At 35.5% G+C, this 14,171-nt stretch overlaps 1 protein-coding gene across 12 annotated transcripts in view; it reads right to left on the bottom strand.

Annotated features, from left to right (window-relative positions):
• Positions 1-14,171, bottom strand: part of BPTF (bromodomain PHD finger transcription factor) — a 129,143-nt gene that overhangs the window by 53,558 nt on the left and 61,414 nt on the right. For all 12 annotated transcript variants that reach the window (XM_032457050.1, XM_032457056.1, XM_032457061.1 and 9 more), the window contains 4 exons: positions 13,407-13,762; positions 12,783-12,914; positions 3,819-3,948; positions 2,402-2,540 (listed from right to left, as the gene is read on the bottom strand). In XM_032457050.1, coding sequence (XP_032312941.1) covers positions 2,402-2,540; positions 3,819-3,948; positions 12,783-12,914; positions 13,407-13,762 — 757 coding nt within the window. The remainder of the gene's footprint in view (positions 1-2,401; positions 2,541-3,818; positions 3,949-12,782; positions 12,915-13,406; positions 13,763-14,171) is intronic.

Below are 14,171 nucleotides of genomic sequence, written 5' to 3'. Positions count from 1 at the left end.
AAAGAAGAAGTGGTACATATATACAATGGGACACTACTCAGCCATAAAAAAGAATAAAATAATGCCATTTGCAGCAATATGGATGGACCAGAAGACTGTCATTCAGAATGAAATGGGACAAAAGAGAAGGAAAAATGCCATATGACATCATTTATATGAAAAATCTAAAAAACAGTGACATTAATAATAAGGACACAAATGAACTAATTATTATTTTGATTTCTTGAATATGTATAAGCACATCTGACTGCCCTTATGATTGGATTACTACATTCTGTTCATTTTTATTTTGTAGTTGGCTTTATTCCTTTGATAACTATGTAAGTTTAAACAGCTAAAGATCTAATCTGTTCTTAGAAACAATAATTAGTACATATACAAAAACTAAAAGTGCAGTATACTGTTTGTATTTACATGCAATATAACGTGTATGTTTAGTCGAACGGTAATAATTCTACATAATAAAACTGGGGGAAAAGAGAGCTTTATGTTACTGTGGTAGCCCCATGAATAAGCTATAAGAACTCTGATATTTAAAATAGACAACTATAAAATGTCTGTTTCCCCCCCATTTACAGTCTTCTTGACATAAAGAGTATTAACACATATCCTTTACTGAAGCTTATAAATTAACGTGCAAAGCAAATGCCTCTGGGACAGAATAGAGGTCAGAGATAAGGGACACACAGTCAGCAGCCAAAAAAGTTGAACACTCTGGTCTGGTGATGCTAAGTCAATTACTCCCTGAACTGCATTCCTCTGTTTCTCAATTTACCTGTGCCTCTATCAAATGATCAGATTAGATTAGCCATTATTATAGGGACTAGTAGTTCTGAGGTTATAATCAGTATAACCCATATTGATTTATGTAAACAATATATATAAATATACTGTCACCTTCACTCTAATTCCTACTGTGTAGTTGAGCTAAGACAGCGATGTACACTGCTGCTTTCTTCTCAGCTATCAACTGGGAGGAAAAGACTCAAAAGATGCTAGAAGACCAACTTGGTACCTGCTAGAGCAGGCCCAGCACTTGAACAATAGAAAACCCCACTCTAAGGAAAGTAGATACAAAGTAAATTTGCAAAATCCTAAATATTTGCATACTGATAATCTAGATTTTATTACATAGGTCAAACCACCAGAAACAATTAAAACAAAAGCCATCTGTAATTCTAACTACTACATGGGTAACTGGAGCAACAAAATGGGAATAAAGAATTATAACAACTTTTGGGAATTTATTATAATGGACATTTAATTTGAATATAATCAGATAACGTAAGTGAATATTGAACATTTCTATTTAGCAAGTAGAAATAGTTACTAAGCATCTACTATATGCAAGGGGGGTAGGTATAGCTCAGTGGCAGAGCACATGCTTAGCATGCACGAGGTCCTGGGTTCAACCCCCAGTACCTCCATTAAAAAAAAAAAAGAAAAAAAAATACTATATGCAAGATACTGAGTTCCTAAAAACTAAATTCCAGTGAGCTTTATAAAATATGTATTTTTTTCTGCTGAAAGATAATTCAATAATTTTCCCACATTAACAGTTTCAAAAATCTACCAGTCTGTATTTCACCAGAGCCAATCACATGGAAGCCAAATCAGTTAGCTAGGCACGCAGTACACAGTACTTATTTGGCACTGTAACACATGCTTCACAGGAAAGAACACATCACACCATAAATCAGCAAATCATTCTGCACTGTGAACAGATCTGCTTCTGTAAATCACTTGGATAAACAAAAGAGAGACAACATGGTAGAGAGCAAGGAGGAGACACGGGCTGTAGCCAGGAGTCTACCACCCACTACCTGTGTGAGCTTCAGTGCATCACTTAACACCTTCATCTCATAATTTGTTCATGTAACATGAGTTTCAAAATATATGGTCTCTCAAAAAGGCAGTTCACCTCGAGAGTTCTGTGGTTCTAAATAAAATCATCAGCCAGTAGCAAAAACTGAGTTAATACCTCATTTGTGTAATCGTGTCACGCAGGCCTTTACCGTTTTCTTTCTGGTTTTGTTATGTGTTACAACACTGAGGCTACCAGATGTGATACTGTGATACCTCAAGATGTCAAGCAGTACTGGATTTAAGATCTGACAAAAACAATTAGGTGGCTGAGGGTTTTTTCCTTTCTTTCTTTTTAATAAGCTCTAGACTGTAATTTTTTTAAGCTAAAATCCTAGATATCAAAATCCTGTGAATAAAGGTAATTTAAACATTTTTAGAGTTTATAATTATTAAACTATATTAGTAATTTTGCACATTCTATTAAGAACTTCAGAAAAACACTTTTATCCAAAATATAGTCAATATACTACACAATTTTTAAGAAATAACACAAATCAGAAACAACTACGCAGGAAAAATAACTTTAATTACTTACTTCCTTCTAATGGCCTTCTGTAATTCACATTAGTATTGCCTGGTAATTTAGGAACAAATCTATAAACGTGAGTTTTACTAATCCAACTCCAACCACCATATCCTGTTACTCTGTATTCCTCTCCTTTTTGTTTCCAAACCTGGTATAAATGAAAACATGCTGATTAAATAAGAATGAGAATGTTTTATAAAGCACATGTGGTTTTATACATATTTACCAAATAAAATCAACAATCAGGCAAATTAATTAAATCTAGCAGTCAACTTTATTTTCAACAAGAATCAAAGATTTATGAAAAACCTTAATATGCCTTTCTAATATGAAAAATGTAAAACAATTTTACATTTCATAACAACTTCAACAATCTGGTCTAATGATCCACTTATATTCTACTAAGATAAAGCTATGCTTATAAAATTGCCAGAAAGATTTACTTAATTCCAACTATATTAATTAAAAGACTGTTAAAAGTAACACAAAATTGTTAAGTATTCGAAGTTGCAGATTCAAGGTTTCAGAAATGTACCACTCAGCCATAAAACATAAAGTAATGTCACGTGCAGCAACATGGATGGACCTGGAGACTGTCATTCTAAGTGAAGTTGAGTCAGAAAGAATAAGAAAAATACCATATATATTCACTTGTATGTGGAATCTAAAAAAAAGACACATGAACTTATTTACAAAACAGGAACAGACTCACAGACACAGAAAACAAAACTTATGGTAACCAGTGGGGGAAGGAATAAATTGGGAGTTCGAGATTTGTGCATACTAACCACTATATATAAAATAGACAAAACAACGAAGTCCTGCTGTATAGCACAGGGAAATATATTCAATATTCTGTAGTAAACTATAATGAAAAAGAATATGATTCTAAGTGAAGCAAGCCAGAAAGAGAAAGAAAAATACCATATGAGATCACTCATATGTGGAATTAAAAAAAAAAAAAAAAGAACATAAATACAAAACAGAAACAGACTCACAGACATAGAATACAAACTTGTGGTTGCTAAGGGGGTGGGGGGTGGGAAGGGACAGACTGGGATTTTAAAATGTAGAATAGATAAACAAGATTATACTGTATAGCAAAGGGAAATATATATAAGATCTTGTGGTAGCTCACAGTGAAAAAAAAAATGTGACAATAAATATATGTATGTTCACGTATAACTGAAAAATTGTACTCTACACTGGAATTTGACACAACATTGTAAAATGACTATTACTCAATAAAAAAATGTTAAAAAGAAAGAAAGAAAAAGAATATGAAAACGAAAATATATATGTATATGTATGACTGAACTATTATGCTGTACACCAGAAACTGATACATTATGAACTACAATAAAACAAACACATGCACATACACAAGAAATAGCTAACACAATTTAAAAGATTATAATAAAATTACCTGATGTTTAACTGGAAACGTATATTTTACCCATGTAGCTTGTTGCATTGTTTCTTCCTCTTCTTGTTTTTTCTCTTTTTTTTTTACTTTTTCCTTCTCCTCTCTTTCAATTGATGTCATCCTGTGTAACCTAAAAGTACATGGATAGAGAGACAGAATACATTTAACCTTGAAAAACAAACAAAGGTAAAAATATCATACTGAAAATTAAGACAAAAATAAAGAATGGTCAGCTATAATCCCACAACCCAGATAGCCCAAACTCACAAAAATAAATAGATGTACAATTCCATAATAGGAAAAATCAAAAAGTACAAGAAAGTGAAAACAAAACATTCCCATACGCTTCTCCGTAAGAAACATACTCACTTACAACTTATTCCTAAAACATTTCAGGCGTGCACCAACATTGTATTTACATAAAAGGGATATTACATTACAAATCACACTTTTTCATTGATGAATAACTGCATTAGGAGATCTTTCCATATGAGAAGATAAAAGTATTCTTTAAAAAGACACATTATTTCCTTCCCCTAAAAGACCAACAAGTCCCCAAACTTTTATTTTATCAAGCAACATTTCTAATTCTAGCTAGCACTCAGGATTTTAAAGCCTTCACAGGGTCCACTAACACAGAACTCAGGACCAAGTAGCATGTGTCTTCCTACAACCACAGAGAAAGGGGCTCACGGGGCTCCTTTTCGGCTGGGCAGGAAGGACCACACTGACTATGCATTAATCATTAGGCACAGGGCATAGACCACACTTTTTTTTTTAAGGCAGGCACATTACTGCACCCACCAGCAAGGAGATGGGCAGGCCCAGTGAGGTTCTACTTCAAGGTGACTAGTCTAGATTTTTGTGAACGGGAATATGTCCCTTAAACAGGAACCTAACCAAAACTTACGAAGGAGCTCCTGTCCGTAAGAGCCGCAGTGGGAGAACTGTTTTTATCACACCCGACCCAGACGTAGCCCATTTTAAACGCACAGCTACACGGAAAGAATAAAGAGATCTTTTGTTAACTTGGGGGAGGGGCCGGTGCTAGAAAGATATGAGAGGAGATTTAATTCTTTTTATCCCCATCTCTCCACCAAAAACATCCTCTGTCTGTCCATTTATCTCCAAGTTTTTTTAAAAAAGCTTTGTGTCCCTGTGAGTACAGGACTGTAGAATCTAGCATCTCCCAGGCTGAGAGCTCATATCTGTTAACTGCACACAAAGAGTATAGCAAAGTTCTTCATTTTCCCACAACTTGGGAGAAGAGGAAAGGAATGGATTCTCACTGGGCACTACTCAGACTCAAATACCATAGACCTGTCACCACTCCTGGAATCAGGCAGTGGGGCAAGCTCTGTAGGCACAGCATGGTGGATGACCTGACAGCCTCAGCTCACCAGGGTCAAGAGGGAGCGACTGAGCCAGGAACAAGTAGTATTTCTCAACAGAGTTTTTGTGGGCTCAGTTTTAAACACCCAAACCCAGGTGGGGCACAGCAACTTTGCTGATGGTGGCCAGGAACAGAGCACTGTGTGGGGAGAACACCAGTGCGGTGACACTCTGGAAACTCACGGCTAAGCTGGGCACTCAGTTTGTGCTCTTGGAGTTTGCCCGGGAAACAGGTCCACTTTCATCACCAAATACAAAGGCTTCACTTTGTTGAGGATGCCAGGCCAGTGTGGGGAGTACTGTAGCTAATCTGGGATGTTAGCTATCCCAGAGTAAATTCTATTGTTCTCACTACCACCAAGACAATCCTGATGGGAAAAGGCAGCAAGAAAAGTGAGCTCTGAAGGAGTTCAATCCCACTTGGTTGAGCAGAAATCTCGGCTACTGCTAGCAGCCTGGAGGCCCCAGGAAGGAAGTTCCATTGCGCTGGTACCACACAGCCTCCAGATGCCTCTCTGTGTTGGCGGGCGCACCAGGTGGCAGGTGTTTCCACGCGCCCCCAGGTCAACTGAGAGCCGGACCAGGAGTGTGGACTGAGCCTCCACTCTGTTCCTGTTTGTCCTCCACGTGGTGCACAGGGTTTTGTTGTGTTTCTGTTCCTATTACAAACAAAGCTACAGGAAACAATGGTTTATGTCTGTCTTGGTAAACTTGAGGAGTATCTCTTTATGTTTCCCAGTGGTACAACAGAGTCCAAAGACTATTATACTTAAAATGCCAACAAATGGTGCCCAACTACTCCTCAGAACTGTACACTTCACACTGCCATCAACTATAAAGCCACCCTGCTTTCCCACACCTTCACTCAAGTTAGTACGAAACTTCCAAATTATTACCCCAGTTAAGAGATAAGAAATACTATACCATTGTTTTGATTTACATTTCTTTAATTATGAGAGAAGTAACCATTATTTTTAATGTCTACTGGCCTTTCATATTTATTTTTCTGTCAAATGCCTGTTCAAATCCTTTGTCTTGTCTGTAATGGACTACTAGTCCTTTTCATTTATAAAAGGTCTTTTTCATTTAATAAAAGGAAATTTTCCATTTGTGGTGCAAATTTTTTTCCTCAGTTTGTCATCTGTCTTTTGAGTTTGATTATAATATTATTTTTCCACTCAGAACTTTAAATACATATATCCACTTTTTTCCTCTATGGCATCTGGGTTTTACATCTGTTTGAAAAGAAAGTATCACAACAAAAACATAAATTAATCCATGCTTTCTTATTTAAGTTTTTTTGTTATTGTTTTTAAGAGTGTTAAAAAAAATTTTTTTTTTAATCCTCATTTATCTGAGTGTTTTGGCTGAGGCAGAAATCCGGATGGCATGCTCCCTCCTTCCTTCTCCGACAGGCAGTGCTGTCAGAGCAGATTCCCTCGTGTGTTCAGGTCTTTTTCCGGATTCTGTTTGATTCCACTGCTCTACTTCTTCTGTAGCACAAATTTATTCTGATTATTGTGCTTCAAAACACATTTTAATACCTATTCTCTTTATTTTGTATTACCTATTTCCCATTTCTTGCATTAATTTTTCTAGATGAAATATTAGGATCATTTTAGTCAAACCCCCTGCCCCGCCCCCAAGGAGGAAAACTCCTACTCACAATATAAATGATTATTAATTCTAATAGATTAATTAATATACCGCATGGCATCTTTAGAAAATGTGATATACACGCCTAAGCATGTGATGTGTCTTTTCTTTTACTCGAAGTATCCTTATATCTTTAGTGAAGTTAATGATGATTTATTTACATAATCCTGAATATTTCTTCTCACATTTATTCTTGGTTGTTTGACGTGTTTTATTGTTGCTGGGACATTTTCTTCATTATAATTTTTAAAAATATGTATTGTAACCGGGTTAAGAAACAGAAACTTACCAATATCCACTACATCCAAAGCTAGGGTGTCCCACCCCCAGGCAGTCACGATCCTGACTCCTGTGTTCTCATTTCCTCGCTTTTCTTCACAGTTTTACCATCTATGTGTGTGTCCCAACCAGTATGAAGTTTGGCTTTTGAAAACTCAATAGCAAGAATAAAAACTAGCTGCACAGGCAAGAGCAATATTGTCATTATTAAAAGAAGGGTCACAGGAAAAAATAAACTTGTCTCTAGATCGCAGTTTACAAGTTAAGAAACCTCTTACGATGAAATCAGAGGGCAAGGGCATAAGCAAGGCCCAGAAGACAGCGGGCTCACCGCTCTCAGGCTACCTGGCAGGACCGCGGGTAAACAAGCGCAGCCCAGAGACGGACTCCGAAGTGGGCTGCGCTGCACCTCCTGCTTTCCTGCCTTTTGAGGATTCTATGGTGTCACTGGTGGAAATTCTTAGTTCTCCTGCACTGACTTGGGATTTGGCCTTCTTGGGTAGGATACCGTCCGTCCACCTGCAGTACTGCTTCACAGTCTTACTGGTGCTGTATTCTCTGTTGTTCCCCTTGTCCCTGTGGGTTTATGCTTTGAAGAAATCCCTCTGTCAGTTTTGGTAAGTTCAGCAGGGAGCAAAACTAAACGTGTTTACTCAATTTGTTATTTTAACTCAGAAATCCCGCTGAATTTTTTGTCATGGTTACTGTTTGTATGTATGACACCTATTCCTCAGTATGGTGGCCACCTTATTTAATTTTCATATTATTTTATAATTTTTTGGTTAGTCTTCTTAGGTCTTCTGTAATTAGATCAACTACACAGAATTGTTCCTATATTTACTAATATATACACATTTTATTTCACTTGGTAAAATTCATTAAATAATACTTTTAAGAAAAGTTAAAAGATAGCAGTAACAGTAGGCATCCTAAATGTTAATGGGAATGCTTCAAGAGTTCAATCAAAAAGCATGATGGGGGGAGGGTATAGCTCAAGAGGTAGAGTGCATGCTCAGCATGCTCAAGGTCTTGGGTTCAACCCCCAGTGCCTCCATTTAAAAAAATAATTAAATGAATATATCTATTTAACTCCCCCTTCCCGCAAAAAAAAAAAAAAAAAAAAAGGTGTGATGACTTGATTTGAAACACAGCTTTACAAAAAACAGCCATTCATCTATATCTATTTAATTAAGTTTTTTTAAAACAAAGAATTAATAATGGACTTGTATCTTCTCAATAAAGAAATACCTCCTTGGCATTTAATGAGATAATTAGTTTTCTTTCTTTGACTTCTTAAAATAGCATGGTATTAATAATCTCCTGAGAATGGACAAATCTTCCACACTTAGGGGGATCCAATTTAGTAATGATTTATTATTCTTTTCATTTACTTCTGAATATATTTGCTAATGTTTCATTTAAGATTTCTTGAATATGCTTCTATTTGCTATTAATTATTAATCAATGATAAATATTTACAAAGGAGACAGGGCCATAATTTTCTATCTACTTCTACCTATCAAGTTTTATACTAACAGAAATAATAATGCACAAGATTTCCTTCTTTTTCTATTTTATGTAACAGTTTAAATAGAACTATCTGTTTCCTAAAATTTGAAGAACTTCCTTATGAAATCATCTGGTCCTGCCCATCTCCTTACTGACAGATGCAGTAACAGCCTTCAAACTGAACCTGAAATCCTTTTCCTGCCTGAGACTAGAGCATGGCCTATGCCCTACTGTCCAATGACTGGGGTCAGTGGGGCTCCTCCTCTCCAACCCTTGCCCCACCCAAGAGGAGAAGCCCAGTAGGACACTTTCCCTACAGATGTAGGAAGCCTGAATACTATGTTAGTGGACTCTGAAGGCGTAAAATCCCCAGTATCAGTGAGAGAGAATCAGAAACAACTTTTGGTGTGTCCCCCCTTTTTATTCTTGATACTGGTTATTTGTTCTTTGTCCTTCTCCCCTTTCCTGATAATCTCATCAGAGGTTTGTAAATTATACTAGTATCTAAGGTACGACTGCTTACTATTTCATTAAATATTTAGTATCTGGTATTTGTCAATATTTCCTTCCTTTGGTTTCACTCCTTGAGATGAATGCCTAGCTAATTAATCTGCAATTTTTCTTTCTCAGTATAAGCGTTGAAGGCTACCAATTTTCCCTGGGTAGTCTTTAGTTGCATCCCACAAATTTCAATTCATGTCGTATTCTCGTGAACAGTCATTCAAAATGTTTTCTAGTTTCCATTATGATTTTCCTTTGATCATTTGTTATTTATTTAAAAGTGTATTTCTTAAGTGTCAAGCGTACAGCCCTTGTCTTTCTTTAAACTTTTACCACCAATGTCTACATCCTTAAACAATATTATAACAATATATTAGCTAGCATACAAGCTTTTAAACTTTATATACAGACTCATACTACATGTATTTTTTAGGAAAAGAACTGTTTTACTGTGTTACACGTTTCTGAGATTCAATCTCACTGACTCACGTTGCTCTAGTTTGTTTTTTACTGCTATATAGCAGTCTATTAAAGAGCCACACCAATTTAAACATGGCTGACTATGGGCATTTAGGGATTGTTACCAATTTCACCACACTATAAGAAACATCTTTTTTACATGACTCCTCACGTACAGACGTAAGGTTTCGCTAAGGTATTAAGTGAGGAACAGAATTGCATTCTCAACTTTTGTTTTTAAGAAATTGTTTTCTAAAATGGTTATAGCACTTAGCTCTTTTATCAACAATGTGTCAGAATTCCTTCCCTATTATATCACAAATTTTTCACAGTTTAATGGATATGAAATAATAGCCCCTACTTTTAATGTGCTTTCCCCCACCTTTCATGTTTCTTGGCTATTTGTGTCTCCTCTTCTCTGAATTATGTTTATACCTCTGGTCTTCTTTTCTACTAATTGGTTTGATTTTTTTTCGTACTAAACTGTAGAAGTTCTTGAATATACTGTGTATACTGGCCCTTTTTGATTCTATTAAAATAAAATAATAAAAATACCTTCAACCAGTCTATGATTCAGTCTTTCAGGATGATACACTATTATAAAACTCAGAAAACAATCCACTATTTACTGATAGATACATAGGTGATAGAACTACACAGTAAAAGGAAGGGTGTGACAAAACACAAATGTAAAAATTATGATAAACTCTCCAGAAAGGCAAAGTGATGTGAATGGAAAGTAGATACAATGATAATGCTATTTTTATGCTGGGTGGTGAATTCACAGGTGTTTATTTTATTATTATCTATTATAGCTTATATATTACATGCAATCTTATGTATTACATATTAAACATAAAGAAGGTCATTTGTAGTATATGCAGACACACAGATACACACATGCACACGCATTCAAATCTGATAGATAATATTCTTATAAATGGAAGAAATAAACATACCCGCCTTAGGTACGTTTGGGGAGATACTGAATGAATTAGGAAGGAGAGAAAACAATCAGAAGAAAGAAAAAAGGAAGGAAGTATAAAAGGAACAGGGGGAGAAAGAAGGAAAGAGAGGCAAGGAAGGAAGGGAAAAGGGAAGGGAATGGAGAGGAGGAGGGAAGAAGGAGAGAACCTTGCTCTAGTGTTATAAAGACAATCTCTTAATTTTCTTCTTGGAATTTTAAAAGTTTTTTGATTTTCACACTTAGAATTTACTGGTCTATTTGCTTATTCCACAGTGTTACAGCTACCAAGTAAGTTCTGTTACGTGTGAGGGCAAATCCTTCTGCACCTTGTCCTTCAAATTTACCTTTTCTGTTACTGCCCTTTTCCATATACGTTTTTCAACTATCTTGTGAAATTCTATATAAAGGCCAACTACAGTTAATCAAAGTGATTGTACTCTGTGTATTAACATGAGAGAAACTGACACTTTCAAGACACTGAGACTTCCTATACATGGACATGAGATATATTTCCATTTATTTAAGTATTCTTTAATGTTTTGCAACAGACTTTATTACCACTTTTTCAAAAAAGATCCTGCTGTCAAATCTTTACTACTGAATATCACAATAAGCATTTTATGAATAAAGTATTTGGTTGAATTTCTAGATATTTCCTTAGGGTCAAGTCTTAGAAGACTGTCACCTAAAAGTGTGTGACCACAGTAGTGCCAAAAGTGAAAGTCTTTGTATTAACTTCAAATTTTCCTGAATCATGGTCTCTAATTTTTAAAAATTCAGAGTATTCTATTTGATCTCATCATATTTTTTTTAAAAAAAAAGTTCTTTCATACATATCACTAGATGTGTAATACTAATACAATTCATGATATAATTTTATAACTCTTGTAACATGTTTAAGACTAGTCATAATGAAAAACCAGGAAGGGGGGAGAACATGATGTTTTTACAAAAACTGAATTGCATCTTTCATTAGAATGTTTAATATTTAGAAACAAATTTATAAAAGGCATGATTTAATCACTTCAGTTACATTTGAGTGCTAGAGTTTTCTTTGGCAACACGTAGCTTAGTTTTAGCTCTCAAAGTGTTGATCTCTGCCGTCAGAGACCACCAACACAAGTTTCAGGATGAGCACTGAATAGGAGAATGTCGTGACAGAACAGTTTGGGGCAAGTCTGGAGGTAAAGGTAAGAAGGAAAAACAGAAACACAGGCCTCCCATCTGCCTCTGACTCTTCCCTTGCTCTCCCTGCCAGAGAAATGACAACAGTGAGGACAATAAAGGTGCGCCACCCTCTAGCTCCCCTCTCCCGGGGTGCACTGTCCATAGCACCTTAACTTAACCCTGTTTTCTTTAACCCTAGGAGAATCAAGTCTATTCTGTTTGTGGAAGCTTCTATTGGTAGTAGCATTACATTCAAAATAGAAGGGAGAAAGGAGAGAGAAAAAAGTATCCATTAGATTAATGAAGGGAAACACTACAGAAAACTGAGAGCAACCCTTGGCAGATGACAAATATTTAGTAGGCGTATTTACTTTTCTTTAAAATTTTTCATAAGATAAAACACAGAGGTAGAAGGCAACACAAAATACATTCATATAAAAAAAAATTGCAGCAGTATACCTTTGGAGTGGGCCCTGGAGAGGGGATGGGAAGGTAAGACTGTTTTTTACTTTTCACATTGAATAATAATTTTTTTTTACCATAAGCTTATATTATTTTTTGTAATAATAACTTTGTAAAGATTAAAGTAAAAAAAAAAAAAAAAACCCCATTAGGGCTAAAAAGTAGGCTCAAATCACAACACTTCTCTCTTTTGCTAACCATCGGCTAAAGTTACACAGATCAGCATGATCCCTGGCCAGACACTCAACTCTAAATAAATCAGATGCTTAGCACATTCTAGAATAAATATTCAAAAAATATGAGCATTCTTCCTATTCAATAAAAATGCTTTTTATTTTAGAAACTACTTTTAATTTTCATATACCTGATCTTTTTTGATCTTCATTACAACCCTATATCATAAATAAGAACTAATGTTCATTTATGCCCACATCTTAGAGAGGAGGAAAATGAAGTCAAGAAGAGTTAAATCTTTAATACGGCCTTCTAAACAGATTAACTTTCATTATTCATAGACTAACATTCCAAGAGGGAGTCTAACACACCATTCGCAAGGCTCAGAATTCACTTACCTGGTATGTCCTAAAGATTCCCGCCATATTGGTAGCATCACAACTGGCTTAACTGCACACTCCAAAATAGCTAATGCCAATGCAAATTCTCTGGGTTTGCTACACATCTGAACAGCCTTGATCCAATTTGCCCTATATTTCAGAAGGAAAAAAAAAAAGAACAAGACTTCACCTTGTTGATCTTAAATTAAAAGCACAAGAGTTGTGATTTATGATGACTTCATCTTACAGGGCATGTGTTTCTAGGCTAAACAGGTATAAAATAAACTGCTACTGGAAGTCTCTATCTCATAGAATAATTGATTTTGAACAATGAAAGGAATCCCAGCAGTGAGTTAGTCCTCCAATTCCTTAGACCTTCTATAATGTTCTGGAACTTTGTCTGCCCTCCACCTGGTTCCAGGAACAAAGACCCCACTTCCCAGAAACATATCAAATATAGCTAATAATGCTGGCTCAGGAACTTTGCAAGTACGTTCATATCCCTAATATCCCAGTGTTTTGCTAACTAAACTGACTTCATTCAATTCATTAATAATGACAGTTTAAAGAGTGCAGCTGCAATAATCATTTTATAAATATTTACTATACTCAAAGCAATAAATAACCTTTAGCTTCGTTTACCTGTGTGAAGCCCAATTGGGATGAAGAAAGGATGAAGGGATATTGTTTTCCAGTTGGGTGATAGTCAGTCTCAGAGTAGATATGGTAAGAACTTTGGACCCATGGACAGAACCATTCCATTTGAACTCCCCAGCTGGAGTCAGACAGAATTTATGTGCAAGATGCCTTCTCTTATCGTGGTCTTCTCTGTGCTGGTGCTTATTCAAAGCAAATGAATTGGTGGAGTATTGATTGTGGTAGACGCGATATTTCCCTTCTTGACCCAACTTAAAATAATTGTTGATATTTCCCTTCATGACCACTTCCTTTTTGGTGCTCAACCGTGAAATTTCTCCTTGAGAGTTAACTACCAGTACCTGACCAATAAAATTAAAATATTCCATTATTCATATCAAATATGTACATTTGATCAACTATCTTTTAATATCATAATTTATCATTCGAAATAAGTGAAGATACATCTTACGACTAAACTTTTGAAGTTTAAAAGCTAAAGCGAACTGTTTATAATTAAACAACCAAGATACGCCTGCAAAAAGAAAGAAAACTAATCTAATAAAGTGTCTATTATACATCAGACATTATTAAGTACTTTCATGTATCTCAAATATACACATAAACTAAATGTGTAATATGTAAATCGCTTGCCAATCATTATTTTTAGCTTATAATATATACGAGTTAGGGACAAAAGAGGGCATTACATGTACTATTCCCCCAAAAATATATTCCTAAAAATACCTTTTCTTCTGCTCCTTTTATCTT

This window comes from Camelus ferus, chromosome 16 (assembly GCF_009834535.1).
Source record: "Camelus ferus isolate YT-003-E chromosome 16, BCGSAC_Cfer_1.0, whole genome shotgun sequence".
NCBI classification, from domain to species: Eukaryota; Metazoa; Chordata; class Mammalia; order Artiodactyla; family Camelidae; genus Camelus; species Camelus ferus.
The sequence above is the reverse complement of the archived record's forward strand: the minus strand, read 5'-3'. Positions and strand labels throughout refer to the sequence as shown.